Source organism: Eufriesea mexicana, unplaced genomic scaffold, assembly GCF_001483705.2.
Source record: "Eufriesea mexicana isolate 0111107269 unplaced genomic scaffold, ASM148370v2 scaffold2234, whole genome shotgun sequence".
NCBI classification, from domain to species: Eukaryota; Metazoa; Arthropoda; class Insecta; order Hymenoptera; family Apidae; genus Eufriesea; species Eufriesea mexicana.
This window is the reverse complement of record NW_016910327.1, coordinates 284,349-300,832: the sequence shown is the minus strand read 5'-3', so window position 1 is coordinate 300,832 and position 16,484 is coordinate 284,349. Positions and strand designations below refer to the sequence as shown.

General features: G+C 36.9%; 1 protein-coding gene across 3 annotated transcripts in view; it reads right to left on the bottom strand.

The window, feature by feature from the left end:
- Nucleotides 1-16,484, bottom strand: part of LOC108549876 (heat shock protein beta-1) — a 46,449-nt gene that overhangs the window by 20,711 nt on the left and 9,254 nt on the right. For 2 of the 3 annotated variants that reach the window (XM_017903444.1, XM_017903446.1), the window contains exons 2-3: nucleotides 8,090-8,197; nucleotides 6,296-6,467 (exon numbers count right to left, since the gene is read on the bottom strand). In XM_017903444.1, coding sequence (XP_017758933.1) covers nucleotides 6,296-6,467; nucleotides 8,090-8,197 — 280 coding nt within the window. The remainder of the gene's footprint in view (nucleotides 1-6,295; nucleotides 6,468-8,089; nucleotides 8,198-16,484) is intronic. The other variant, XM_017903445.1, reaches the window with a different exon arrangement.

Below are 16,484 nucleotides of genomic sequence, written 5' to 3'. Positions count from 1 at the left end.
AGCGATGCTCTACTTAACCGCGCAGACTTAAGTATAATGGCTTCCCTGATATTTCAAGAGGACATTATTACAGCTCCCAAACATAATTTCATCACTTCCACCAAATAATTACATGTACAAAAAATTCCCTTTTTCGCGAATTTTGGAAACTCAACTTCCAAATTCGTACATGAAATCCACTGAAACTGTGCAGTAGAGCTATAATAAATATGTAAAAATAATTGTTTTCTTTGGACATTTTAGGATCCTAAATGAAGCGATTGGACTAAACGTAAGGTCAAAAAAAGCTTGGAAAGCTTCAAAGGAGGCTAATTAAAATTTCTGCATCGATATCGCCGGGATCAGCAGTGCTCGACGAGGGGGAAAGAAAATATAGGGGAAGCAAAATCGCGTTGACTTTTAATAACAGCAGTCTCCGTGATTGTCTCGATTCGACGAGCAAAAAGCAGAGGGGGCCAAGGTTTATCAGAGGCGTTTAGCGAGGAATCGGAATAAAGCCGTCCCTGTTCGTGGGTGTATATATGCGATCCTCCGTTACTTTGATCTTTCATCCAGCACACACCGAACCGACTATCACGGTGCAACGACCTCGGCTCCAGAGTTTGCATAACGGTAGGATTCGATTTTTATTCCTCGAAAAATTCGCGCCCCCTTTTCTCATTTAAACTGTCTTGGATAGCTTCTAATTGCGTGCCCAATAAATCCTCGAATGTGTGTGTTTCATCACATGGATTCTATGTATATTACATTGTTCCCCAAATTTTTCGAATTCGATAGGAAGTCAATAAAAATTCGAAAATTCCTTAAAATCTTGTAACTTCTAGAATAAGAGGACAGGAACTTAAAATTCGGTAAATACGAATTTCCTGGGGTAGTCTAGTAAATTACAACAGAACCATTCACATCGACTTAACAAACTTTTTCTCCTTCTGAAACCAATCATCGTTGCATAATCTTATTTACGATTGTTAAAAACGAAAAATAAAACATTAATTCTTACACAAACGTGTAAAGAAAATGTGAAACAGTCAAATCGCTGTAATCAATATGGCCGATACGACTGAACTATGGAGAAGCTGATGAAGTTAGTCTAACCTCACTTTTTGTTATGGAATAGAAGGAATCTGATTTATCGATGGATCGTCGAATCGAATAATTCTGAAAATGGCGAACTTAGGTGCAATCGAAGACTAAGTCGAGGGCGACATATTGTCACGGGATGATCGTGCAGGAGGCTCACAATGGTCGAACATTATTCCAAGTCGTCGCGGCGTGACGAGCGCCGTAAACTTATTTTTGGCGTGAGTTATTTCCGTCCGGGTCGACGGGAACGCCGCCCAGAGAGGGGAAACTTGAACACACTCACGCAAGCTACAGAGAAAATTCTGGCTACGACTTCCTGCGCAAATTCCTTTCCATCGAATCGAAAACCTTTCTTGTCCAACATATTTCATCAGTCGAAACGTACAGCACCGATCATAAATACCGAATACGACGGTTTGATCGATATCTAGTAACAACTTCAAATGTCACTAGAACGTGAGAAGGAATTACAGATTCTATCACCTGCTTGTAATTATAATGTAATTGTACTTACTAATTCATAAATTTGTAAATTAAAGTGAATTTTTAATGAACGGATTGCTGGTAAATTGACTGTATAATAATTTTATCAATTATTCCCTAGAAAAGTTACTAGCGGCGTATAAAAATTAAATGGATAAATTAAACGTGAAAACGTTATCACTGTAATTTCTTTGCACTTATTGTTTACTCGATTATACATACACCTTCATCCTTCACATGCAAGGGCACACGGTATAAGAACCGAGTAGTATAGTAATGGTGAGAACGAGTAAATATTTGGACACGGCAAGAAATGTGTACACTGTATCACGAAACATTCGGTTCGTTAAAAAGAAAGGTTATGGAAGACCGGCGAAATAAGCACACAAGATAAGATTTATTCCACTGTCCTTGACCAAATTTTGAAAATACTAAATTTCCAAATTCACTTATTATTACACATATACTCTGTTTGTTTCCAAAACTACCTCCTCCAAAAATAGAAATAAAAAGAAAGAGAGAAAGGAAAGAGCAAAAATCTCAAAACACGCTCTGTATGTCGTTACTCTCTGTTACGAAGCGTTCACAGGGTCAAAACACCTAGCAGATCTCCCAAGAACGCATACTTGAGTAGAGGCCGAGATGCAGAAACTAGTTCAGCCAGAAGGAGCCGTCAGGTCGTGAGGCGACTCGAGGGCGGACTTAATTACGAAGACGCGCGCCGGTTTTAAGTAACAAGAGTTGCCCTTACGCGAGTTAGCACCGGTTCAACCGGTGGAGCCGACTTCCTGCCGGGAAGTGACGTAACAAGAGCAATTAGAATGTTCCACATCGCTCATAAAGAGGCGCGAGTGCCAGTAAACCGGCGTAAAATTCTTCGCCACTTCCTGTTCGTCGTTCTTGGCCGGGCGTACAAGGGAGAGATACCTCGAATCGCCCTGACTTCGACCCGTCTGGCAGCGTTCGAAATAGATGTTAACAAATAAACCGCCGATAAATTCCATCCGCATGAAAGCACCGCGAAATTGACTATCGTCATAGTCGTCCTGCGATGAAAAAAGTTGCGGGTTTTCACTTTTATTTTAAGCACAGATACACAAAATGATTTGTTCTGTCAGCAAGGATTTGGATTTTTAGTCTTTGATCATAAGTTCTAGATGGAAGATTCATGAGGATTTCTTGGAAATTTATTAATGACAAGAAAATATTTGTGGAATGTATTCTAACTGTTGAGATATTCAGAATGACGTAGAGTACAGAAATACTTGTTAGGTTATATTTATATGGTAACACTGGAACTACCAAACTGTGGAAAATGACTGGTTTTATGACATTTTGTTGTTGCAGTTGTTAAAAGTATGCAGCTGTTGTTTATAGTATTAACATTGACTTTTATCTGCATAGAAACATGATTTGTTTCTATTATGTCATTATTATTATATTGCCTGTATATTAATATTATTATTACTTATTGACCTTTATTTAGATGAATAATTGTATGTACCTATTTATATCTATTATGTCATTGTAATTATTGTTATTTATATATAATCTACTTAGCTACAAATAACAGATTGGTAGTTCTAGTGTTAATTGTGGGCCCACCTTGTGCAAGAGATGCTCAACGCAGCAACTGTTTTGATAGATAGTACAAATTAAATGTGCTTTTTATGTTACTAAAGAATATTTTGATAACACATATTTGAAGTGTTAATTGGTTAACTGGAAAACAGTTTAACCAGAAAACAAAACAAAATAAAAGATCAAACAAGAAATTATTGGAATTGGAATCTACAAAAATTTCCATAAAATCTACCAGAATCTTATAACGGATTCAAAGTATCCAATTGCTCATAATAGTGTGACAATACATTCTACATCTCACAAAATGAGATACTTCAAATAAAATGACCAGAAATCTTAATTTTTACAAAGATCTTTACGTACCTAGTACAATATAATTAGATAATGAATATTGCCTATATTTCATAACTTGTATCCTTTTATATCACTTCTGAACTTGTAAACTGTTAAATGCACATGTACAATTGAATTGCATGCACTTAACTAAACCATTACTATCACCAGTTAGTTTACCTAAAACATTCAGGCCAAATTCTCAAAGAAATAATAATAAGAACATTATAAAATATTATTTTGAATGCACAGTATACAACAAGAATATTAAAAATGATAAATAAGAATGTACCTTTACAGTATTACAAACTAACCTCAATAAAATATCCTATTAATTCGATAACAGTTGGTCAACATTTGAAACCACAAACTTCCACCAACTACCCTTATCTAATACAACAAAACAAAGTTCTCGAAGAGTCGTGAATATAACCTCACTAAACTATCTAAATTTCTTGATGGGACGTCACACGGAGTCACAGTGGCCCGTATATGCGACGCTGATTGCGTAAAATGGTGGACCAGATTCGGCGGTTGCCAAGTTGTGCAACAAGCGACGCTAGAGGGCGAAATATGCACGTTCCGCAATGAGTCAGCCGTAATAACTTCGCATTCGTCGTCCTAACGCATTTCTAAGTATTGGGCTGGTACACATGAAGCGCTGATCATACGTACACTTTTACAAACGTCGTATTTTTAATCAAAATCATTTTCACGGTATATTACGAATATATTATATCTGTCTTCAATAATATAAATTATATAAATTATTATATATAAATTATATAAAATATTACCTTTTCACATAAATATTCTGACCAATCTTACAAGTAGAAGTTAAGTAAAAACAGTAAATACATGGAAACACTAGTCTAATGCACAAATGGACATACTTTAAATAAAACTACAATTAAATTATAATTAACTCCCATAATTCTGACAATTTAAAAATTTATAATATAAAACTTTCCATTCTTTTCTTTTTTTTAATACGATTAAAAATAATTGATAATGGAATAGAAATTAATAGAAAATATTGACCCAATATCACGAAATTAAAATTCCGAGAAAAATTCGCATGCACTGGTTTAATTAAAACGTCATTTCGAGTCGATGCTCAAAGATCGAAATCTCATGCCAATTGTCTTTCCAACCCAATTAAGCGCCACATAGTGGTTCCAACACCACCACAAACTTGCTTTTCAGGAAGCTTTGATCCGACTCCAGAATATACCTCTGGCAACGATTTCTAGTGTACGGAAATAACAATATGAATTTTGTTGATAAAATCGTCGTTGTTTAAATTTGTGCTATTACTTAGCCAGTCTGATGTAGGTAATCTGACATATGCGTGGCAGAAGACTCGATTTAATTTAAGCCGTGAGTATAATATTCGCGAAACTGGTCAGGATTCGCGATGGTGATTTGTCTCTGTCGTCGAGCCAATATCGGGGTGGAAATATCGCGTTCGACATCGATATCGCGACCAAAATTCTAAAAATACCGGTTCACCGACTTTCGAAGATCAACTCGGTATTTTGGTGCTTGGAATTTCGACCACAGCGATTCCAGAGCGTCTGAGCGACTAAGGGCGCTAAATTAGCCACGCTTTCACCAGAAATAGGGACATTTTGGGAACGCGATTTGGTAACTTTTTTCTCACACTCCCTAATATAAACGTAAGATAAATTATTATTTTAAGAATTATTCCTATGTTCTCTACTGGCGCCATTATGGGAACATTGCTAAACCTATTATGCTCGTGAATTATTTTCGAATTAATATAAAATGAGGTTATGTTCCTGTGATACTTTTATCGATGTTTTACCAAGTGTTGTGCAAGTGTACAGTGACCGAAGATCAGCGTGTGAGTTTTAGAATGTACATTTCTTCAGCACTTAGAAGTTTAGTAACATGTTCCATTAATTACGAGGACACGACACCGCGAGTCATGCGATCTTTTAGAGAGGAAACATTTAACCTTTTACCTACTACAGGCGAATGTACTTGCCTTTAGCCTGAACATGTTCCCATGATTTGAAAGTCTAATTCAACTCTCTTCGAGTGCATACCCAGTGAGACGTTTGAAACGATCAAAATTACTCGTAACATTTGTATTTTAAAAAAGAAACTAATGCTCATTAAAAGAGAAAAATTGGAAATTTGATAAAGGAAGTCTGTCTAACAAATATGGCGCTTGAGATACTAGCGCTGCCTATCGTCGATTTCCAGAAATTAGTAGTAATCGTTACAGTATAATATTCTCAGAATAGTTACTACGATAAAACTCCAATATTTGAAATAAAATATTAGATACTGTTTCTATTGATTCTAATAGATTTAATATTTAAAATAATGAAATCCTATTAAAACAAATCTATTTCAAAAAGCAACTCATATCCATGGTAAACCAGAAATTATTCAATTATTCTAGATTGCTTCCATAATAATTTTTAATATCAACGGATTCAAAATATCGAAATATAATAGAACACCAATATTCACGTTTAAATTAATTTTCTATTCAGTAAGACAACGCGTATCTCACTCTATTTCCAGCAAAGTGGCTCGTGCCAGCTCCTCACTATGGCGCAAGCATACTCTCGAATGCATACGCCGTAAAGAAAGGGTTAAAACACACGTTCTTAAACTCCTAATCAAACACTTAAAGATTCCCTTGCACATCCAAGAGCGAAAACTCCTGGCTCTCCCGCACCCAAGTGTCCCTCCTTGGGATCAGTATTTTCCATGGCAAACAGAATAAGGTCTTACAATGAACTCTAACCCCTAGAGGAACGTGAAGGGTACTCACCAGCAGTTTGTTGTCCACGCTCTTGACGACGATCTCCTCAGGCGCATACTGGGAGACATCGAATCGGAGCTTCAGCATCTTCCTGTCACCTTCGTCCATGATAAGTGGGCTGTTGAGGCCATCGAGCCAGGCGGAGTCTTGCTGGGCGTTCATAGGAGCGTTGCCCTCGGTGCTGAAAGGTACAACACAACGGATCTTCGATTATCGACCTGACCCTTCGTCTCCGGGTCTTTTATTACGGGACGTGTGTGAACGTTCGGACAATGAACGAGAACGTAGAAAACTAAGATGAAAGAAAAAAAAAAGAGAGAAGAAACACAAGTCGAGTTATGCGTCGACGACGATGTTACCGGAAACGATACAAATGATAAAGGAACGCGCCTCAACGAAGACTCGTTCGCCTACGGGGTGACCTGGGGTGCACAGTTCGAGAGAGCCTTACCTACGATGGCGGTGATGATGCAACAAACAGGTAACAATGCAACACAACATTAAAACTGGCTCACAATGAGAGACTCAAAAAATCGTGCGCATCTACTTGACGGGCTGACTACCGGTGGGTTAGAGAGCTAGACCGCAATGTGCCACACGCTCGCCGATCTCGATGGCGATTTGCTTTCGCGAAACACGCGGGAAACCGCTCCATAAGCTTTGGTTATTGTAATATGTACACTAAAGGGCTTGGATTAATTCTTTGCCAATAGATCTACGTGAATAACTTGTGCCCGTTACCTTTTACAGTGCTTTGTTGTTGATGGTGGCTTGAGGTTAGGTTAGGTGAGAAAAAGGCAAAAGGTACGGTAGGATCTGGAACTAAGTCGAGGTAGGCGCGTCAGGTGGCTATTTCGATGATTTGTCTTTCGAAATGTCGCCATTTGTGCCTCATATTTTGAGGTTATACCTATTGTGCGTTCGAGAAAAGAAGGCACAGCGTGTTTACATTCGCACGACTGATTTACTCCGCTGATTCTCCGTTGATGAAACGATGACCGATGATCTTCGTCACCATCTTCGGCCAACAGCGGTCACTGTGATGATGATGGGAGTGTCAGAGAAGTTAATCGGCCATGAGGATGGAAACACGCTATGCCTTCTTTTCTTGAATGCACTATACAAGTTCGGAATTGCTACGTATCTTGCAGAATCTTCGAAGACAAAGGACTAATTTGATCTCTTAATCCTACGTCGAGTTGGATTTCATAGTCTTTAATTCGAGTCTTCTTATACGTAAAATATAGTGCTTTGTACTCACGTCGAGGAAAATGGCTGCCAATATCACCTCTAACTTCGTTGATGGTGAGGTTAGCAACAGGTATTGGCAGCCAAGCAATTCCAAACTTTCAATATAGTAGTGCACACGCGACTCGAGTATCTCGAAAATCCTGAACAGCAGTTCGTGGTAACAATTAATCTATCACGATCACTTTCAGATTTTTGTCAAACTCTACATTCGATACGATTAATGCAATTCTATTGTCACCGATAATAACGTAACTATTAATTTCATTATTGCAAAGAGAGTTAATTCAAATTGAACTTCCTTCTCATTTCTGTTTAAATTTGCAAGCATCTACATTAAGGTTAAGGAAAACGTATAGAATAATATTGCTATACGTTTGGATTTCGAAACCAGACCATCGAAGTTTAACAACAAGCCGCCAGGGCGCGCTACCGTCGCAGAGGTGAAAAACAATATGGCGAGCGTCTACCAAGGGTAATCAGGGAAATTATTTGGACGTGTATAAAGAAAGAAAGAGATCGTTCGTTTTTTTTCTGTGTTTACAGTAGCGTCACCTTTTGAAGCTGTCGAACGTGGACCGCTTTGGCGGTGCAGCAGGGTCCCAACCTTCAGTCTTCGAGGTCGTCGAAGTAGAGTGTTCGCTGGAGCTCGTGTGATGTCGACTTCGAGTTAGTCACCAACGTGCCAATGCAGAGAGCCAATCAGAAGGCGAGACAGAAGTCGAGCAAGGGGAACAGGGGACATTATTATTTTGTTAACTTCGGTGGTTAGTTTCGTTCGCATTTTTACTCTGTCAGAGGTCGTGTTATCGGCAAAGACACTAACACGCCTTTTGCTTTTGCTGTTTCTTTATTTTTTTTTTTCGTTACTTTTTAGGTTTAGAGAAATTTCCACTGCTTCCTGGCATCAAACGAATTACTGGTCCACTATCCCATTAGTCGATTATTCGTCAAATTGTTAATTCAGAATTAATTCGCGCACCTTAACCGTGAAATTAATAATTAATATCGTGCATTATAAATATCATAAATTATATCTTATAGATATTTACAACAAATGTATCGATCTACGTGTAAAGATTAGCAGTGTAATAGGATAGTAACCTGTCCATGGCCCAGGTCTAGGGGAAAGTCGCGTGCAGATGGCGCTGCAGTCGATTCGCAGACAAACTACTCAAAGGTAAGCTTCTGTTTGAAATTACGTCTTTAATTAGCGGCAAAGAAGATCAAAATATTTAGTTTGTTGCCAAGAAACAGTAGGTACAAGAGGAGTTCCAAAGAAGGTCCATTCCCAGGATAAAATTATTCCATATTTACACGCGAAAGAGGCATAAGAGTAGCACTGGAAATTACATTCTAGTTACTTGAGAAAACCGTTCACACTGTGTCTCCAAATAGATGGCGCTCTTGTTTAGAACCTCCGTGCTCTTATTGCTCCTCGACTTGCAAAGCGATGTAAAACACATTTTGCGACAGATTTTACTCAGCAATTCCCAAATTCCACGGATCTTGAAAGACTTTTTGAAAAAAAAACCTTTCGGATCGTGAATCTATGCGTCGAAAGTCGAAAAATAAAATCTCGAAACGACGAAATTTGTCGTTTATTTATAAACGATCGCATGTATGTTCGGTTATGGAGTTCTGGGCGTGCAAGAATAGCCAAATTTAGGAACTGCTGACGCAATCTGTTCATTAACGCTTTACGTCATTACAGGTTACACGATGTTACATCACTCAGCAATTCAGTAATTAGGTAGGCTAAAACCAAGTGTCCGCATCATGCCAATCAGCCATAAAGAATTACTTTGGTAAGCCAGCAACCGATCACGATTTACATCCTGGGAGTAAGATCTCGACGATCAAAGATTGTACTAAGAAGAGATATTCCCTAGCTTACTAGAAACGCGAATGTCCAGCTCGATAATTCTATATTCTGTACTTTATCTGTATAATAATCGAATCTAAGTACTTGAGAAGATAGACGAGCTAAATTTTGGATTATTCGAATAGCAAAGAAAAAAGTATTCGAGTTTTTTACAGTTTCTTTTTTAATTTTCCCAACTATTCAAACGATCATCTATTTAGCTCTGTTCTAAAGAGACTCGAATTTGGTGCCCTGATTAACATTAACGCTGCTAATAAGAAGGCCCAAAGTGTGGCGAATTGGACTTGGAAAAGCTTTTACAAGTTTAACTGTGGAATATCTAAGTATGTCATATTACTCCTATTTCTGGTCCTTTGTAGGTTTAACTGTGAAAATATTTAAATGTCTAATGTTACATTGTTTCTATTCCTGGGTCTTTGAAAATTTAACTGTGAAAATGCCAAAACCTTTGATATCATATTACTCCTATTTCTGGTCCTTTGTAAGTTTAACTGTGAACACACCTTAATGTCTAGTACATTATTTCTACTTCTGGATCCTTTCTAATATTACATTATTTCTATTTCTGGTCTTTCTATCTGTGAAATTAGCTATATGCTTGTAACTACCATAAAAGAAGAAAATAAAGATCAAAGACATTGCAAATTGACTATCCCTCAGTAAACGCTTTTACTATGATATCCTCAAAACTGAAATTATATTTTATATTGTTGATAATAGAAAAGAATTGTACACAGAAGAAAAAATACTTCATACAATTAATTACAGCATAATATATATAGTTAAATTAATAAAAGTATTTGTATGTTGTAGAATATGTATATGTACACTTTAACAAGTGGTTAGGTATCAGACCTTTCAAGATTTTTATATATGTATATATATATTCTTCACAGCAGAGGGATTAATGCACATGCCTTATTACTGCCCCTCAAAGTTCTCTAAGAAGCTAAGTGAGCCAAGTCTGGATCCCCACTTTAAAATCTTTAATACTAGAACTACTGAAATCAGTCAAAATGTCTTCCAACTTTCTGCTTCTACAGTTACTAAAAATATACAACTACTTTACAATCCATTCTCATCAACATAGAAACTTCATTACACATGTGTAAAATTCATTATATATAGCATACATAATTAATATTAATCAAAGTGATATAATTGAAACAAAGAAACATATGTAATTCTGATTCTATTGGAACAAAAATTACTATTAATATTAATACTAACTTTGATGAAAAATTGATATAAATAAAAATGTAAAATAAACTGTTTGCAACACAAACAAAACAAGTCATTTCAACTTGTTTGGTAGTTGTACTGTCAATAAGCTTCTAGAAATGCATCACAAAACCTTCACAGATCTTTTGAAAGTCCAGAACATCAGACTAAAAGCGAAGCTAACTAACCAAAATTATCCGAATTAAAAAAAAAAAGCTGAGAGGTTAGGACTAACGAGTACCAACAAAATTTACATGAAATAGGTCGATAATTCCACAGAAACCTCGTTTTCATCCACTTTTCCGTCTCATCTCCGAGCAAACTTGGTCCCATCGTCATCGATCGATGCCACACTAATTGCTTCGGTTAATCGATGTTAAACCAATCTTCGAGCCGACACGAATTAACTTATCACCGATCCAGGTCGAGTTTCGCCGTTATTTATAGCAACCCCGGGACTAAATGCAAGTTCCCTGCAAGTTTTATAAAACCGATAACCGGAAGTCACGGCTCCTCGCTCTTCGAGGAGGTCGCCGACCCGCGTTGGTTTCTAAAATAGTGCACGACGGCTGCGACGTCGTATCGGCCTCAAAATTAACCCTCTGCTCTACTCTACCCTTGCGCGTGAAACGGATATCTGTTTTAGAAAGTTTAAGAATAATCTTAGCAGTAACGTCCGTTGCGGTTTCGCTATCTAACGACGTGCGGTTCGTCGGGAGATTAGATCGAAGACACGAGGAGAAAAAATAAATTTCTACAATAAAACTAACTCTTAATTATAACGAATTAACCCTTTGCAGTCGGCGAGTTTTTCGTTACAGAAAAATAGTATAAAAATAGTATTCGAAGATTTTCTGCTATAAAGTCAAAGATATTTTTAAAACGGTAAATAAAAAATTGCATACAAATTAAGACGTGGAATTATTTTACTTCGACATCCCATGCATCGTTGGGTAATTTTAAATTTCATACATTAATTAACACCGATCTTTAGAAACTGATAAAATGGCGACCGAAGGTCGCCTTTCGAGTGCACAGGGTTAATATCAACCTCGGGCGTATAATCTATGACAATTATAATAGTAAGTATAATAGTATCAACTTAAAAATATTATAGGAGATGTATGGGTGACCCAAAACTCACGCAGGAATTTTAATAGAAAACACAGGTTTCTTAATTAAAAATTGTAAATACTGCTTAACAATAAAGACGCGTTGTTCTTTCGTGTAGCCTCCATTTTTGATAACCCTGAACTGTCAACTCTCAGGCTGTCTTTTTTCTGTTGATAACACTTCACTGCGCAGATGGCGCGAAATTCAAATTTTGCGTGAATTTTCGGACACGTTATATAAAAATTTGAGAGCCAAATGCCAATAAAATAAATTAGAGCTAATATACGCTTCTATCAGTTTAAAAAATAGTTAGGAAATAAAGCATAGCATTCAACGATCAGGGCATAGAATTAGTCGCAATAAGAAGACGATTTGAAGAAGAAAATGTCGTTGCATCCTGTCACGCGACATAACGTGGCTATGCTCAGTGTTTCATGCTCCGTACTACTGGCAGAATGACGAAGAATTGGCTCGCAAAGTCAACACTGAGTGGGAACGATGAAACGATAAGAAAATAGTTCCTTTTATTCGTTACGAATAAGAAAAAAAAAAATTCATTTGCAGTTAAAAAGATGAGAAATGGAATAAGATTGATAGATCCAGGCCAGCTAGAGCTCTATCCGCATTCTTTGATCACGAAGAAGTAAAACTATCAATCATGCAATTCGTTCTAGGAACTGCATCGTTCTAGATTTTGTAATGGCATATTGTACGTTCGCTTCCTTACAAATTGATGTTGTTAGGTTACGAAGAAATGCTTGGTGACAAGAGAATTTAAACATGCCGAGAGATCTATATAATTCTACCTGTAACAATAACTTGAATCAGTATTTTATCTACAAATATTTATATCACATATAAAATTCGATATATCTAAATGTATAACCTCATGTACACTTTTACGAATCCAAACATAAGAATGCTTCTGACTTTTACCAATTATTGTTTTTAATATCCAGTGATTTCACTCTAATATTAAACATATAATTTCAATTTAATCTTCTATAATGAAATTTGTGTGCACTAATGAGAGAAAAAATATACTTGATTTGATTATATTACTCCCTTCGGTTACAGCGATGCACGAAATAGATAAACAATTAACGGAAAATGAGAGTAAATTGTATATTCTTTCGGCTATTGTCGGCTACTGTCGGCCATTGTCGGTTACTGTCGGCGATTGTCGGCTATTGTCGATGTTCGGTCGTACCGATGCATTCGGCGATTGTCGGCTATGATCGGCTATAATCGACGCTCATACCGAAAAGGTTACCTCAAAATATAAACACTGGATATTACTAATAAAAGCATAACACTTAATAAACTACAATAATGTAAATCTAAAATTTAATAAAATCTAATAACTCTAAAAACATATTATACAGTTATGTAACTTTTATGACATTAAACATGGCGTTATATATCGATATTGTCTTGACTAATTTTAACGAAACGACTCAACAGACTCACACGTACGCTGTACGCCAAACGATTCCCTTGCTAACATCCAAACGATGCAGCACCTTGAACTTCGCCGTGAAAGAAGCCCCATTCGACAGCCGCGATAAAGGGCACAAAAGTGGGGAATGTATTTTCGCAAACATTTGCTCATAGCGGGACAAAAGCCAAGGAAGAGACCGTGATGGCCGAGCCAGCAAAGGAAAAGGCACAACGTCGCGAAGACATAAAAAGAGGGCTCTTTCTCTTTGGCAAGCCTCTTTCACACGGAACAAAAGCGGGCCCGTATCGAGAGGATCACGATGCCTGTCAAAATGTCTCTCGAACGTATAAAACGTGCAGGAAGCGTTCTGGGAGAGAGGCATAGAGAACGCGGTAGACAACAATTATCCCCGGCAGGAGAAAGGTCCTATCTCGCCATAACGAGTCACGAGAGGTCAACCGTGCCGAACAGAATCTCTCGAACACTGAATCGCTCGGCTGGAAAGGCCACGAGATACGTCATCCGCTATAGACGCACAGCCCAATGGGGCTACCTGATTGCCCCCTCTCGACTAGCTTTCGAAACATTTTCTCACTCCTTTCGCCGTACTGTTGGATAAGGAAGGAAAGCTAGGAAGACGGTAGAAATTTAGAAAACTCAATTCGTGACCGGGAGTAATAGAGAGCAGAGATTTATATTTGGGACCTTGGTATGCAGAGCTATTCTCGATTAGAGGTTAGAATAACGCCTGGAATGTAATAAGAATTCTGATAGTGGTATAAAACTGCATTTATAGCGTGTTGCAGAAATATTCTCCTTTAAAAATATAAATCTTAGAACCTTTCTTATTTGGACATATTCTGTTATTAAAAATTTATATATTATTGTAAATTATTAATATTTATACTATATTTAAATTGTATTGTTATTAAAATATAATTTATTTACTGCAATTATCAGGAGATCTCAACCTTCATCAATTAAGCTTTTGATTAGCACAAACTTTAGGTAAAAATAAATTTTTTAATAAATTAGTAATTAATGAAATTTCAATAAATAATGCTATAAACAACGATCAAGTCACAACGAGCTAAGTATAAACTTGCTGCTATCCAAACAACTCGAATTTCGTTTACATGCCTAAATTAACAAGGAAACTGCAAAGTTTCAACTAAATCCATGACCCGAAGGATTTGCACTCTCCTTGTAAGTCCACCGAGCACAATGACGATCGTAATTTCACCACGCGAAGAACAAAGATAGGTCGGAGGACATCTAATTTATCTCTGGCAAGATTTCAATGAATAGTTTATAAATTTCGCACTATGGAATGTAAATCGATTTGTACTTGACCTAGAAAGGTAGCTTGAAAAAAATCGATGACTAGCATTCGACATTGCCAATAAATCAATCAATCTCTCCCCCTCTTACCATTAACACAAGGAGCAGTATGCAAATTTGTCAGTGAGCATTCAATTAACGCTTGGGAAATCGATTCCTCGACATGAGCAAATGTAATTTTTCCATTAAATGGAAATGGATTCGTTCCAGATAATTAAATTAATTTTGGAAAAACTTTATGGACAACTGCTCTTTGTCTGTATTGAGCCAGAGAGTGCCTATTGGAAAAATATTCATTAACACTTCCAACAGAGTAATATTAGTATAATCAAACGATTCGTTTTGTATTAATCTTTGTAATAACTTGAACAATTTTATAACATTTTTGGACATTGAAAATGCTTTAGGATAGACTTAACAAGAGCACTGTCATTGATTGTGTAACTATTAGCGGTGATGCGATCTAACCATTGGAACAATTGCTACTGATTATATTTTCTCGTTAGGTAGTCTGAACAGCTAATTCAATCACGAGGAGTAGGTCAAAGGGGAAGCAATAGATTATCCTAAGCCTGTTCACGTTGAGTGAAAACACTAAAGAAAATTTAGAACAAAATTTACAATTAATTTAAAATAATCTTTTAAACAAAATTTGCGAGGACTTTGATCACAGGTGTGAATAGAAAAATGAAAACAAAAAATTATGGTTATTAATCAGAGACCTCAGTAAGAATTTTAACAATTAGTAAAACATGTGATTAATGCTTCACTCCTTAGATATTGGACAATTCGTGACTGAACTATTACTTACTATCGCTATCATGTCAATCATAAAAGTTAGCAAAATTCAATGAAAAATATTTAACACTAAATTTAGCACAACTAATTATTTGATCTGTTCAAAGTCGTGGTGAATGAAGAGACTACGTATGATCCTCAGAAGAAACGCAATAAAAAGAGAAATAAATATTGAAAAATTGTAAAACAGTAAATTGTAAAATATACAACAGTAAATTTCACGTACTCGGCCTATCACAAATCTCTTTACTCAATCATGACGAAAAGTTCCAAGCAAGAACACAGGAATGGAATATTACTTGATACCTCAGCGGCGTCGCGGAACAACCTCCTCATTGTCTCCCTAACGAGCTACCCGTAGTGAGTAGAGAGCATAGCCAAGTATCGCGGCAATCTCTCAAAAGGAAACCGCACGGTACACGTGCCCCTAGCATATGGACTGTGAAACGCCGCACTAATCGGTCGCTAGCTTGTGGCTCACGAACTTAACTGAGCGAGCCGAACATAAATCTCGTCGTTTAAAGCTCGTTCGCGAACTTTCGAGCATCGGTTTAGCATGTTGCAACGTGGAGTAACGTGTTACATGCGACTATGTTGCGAGATTAATTCGCGTACGATGATTATACGCGTTCAACATCTTGCTATCTGCCCAGTGGATCGAGCATCGCAGGTTTCCATGAAACGTTACGTTGAATTAATTTCATGCACGGGTCATCGCTATAAATATCCTGCTACTCGAATTTCCAAAAGCTTCTAAGGGTAATTACGATCAAAGATGTTGAAGTTTGTTTAAGCATTTGAGAAGAGTCGTTTGAAGCGGCATTACAGAATTAGGCTCCTTGTGAGATCGTCAGGGTCATATAAGAGGCGCCGGTTTGGCTAAACATTTTCTCTTATTCTTGTGAAAATAGTTCTGCAATGAATGGTACTAAATGAATCCAGAACATGATTCTTTATGCATATTTTTAAAAAAAGGTTACCTGATGCATAAAGTATTGTTTAAGAAATAATGAATAATACTTCTTCCTCTTCCCTGAAAATTTCTACATTCAGAGTTCATAGCAATTATAGTTTATTTATTCGATAATAGAATCATATAAATAAAAATTTGTGTCCCTCTAGTGTAGAGAACTAAAAAAAAAAAAAAAAAA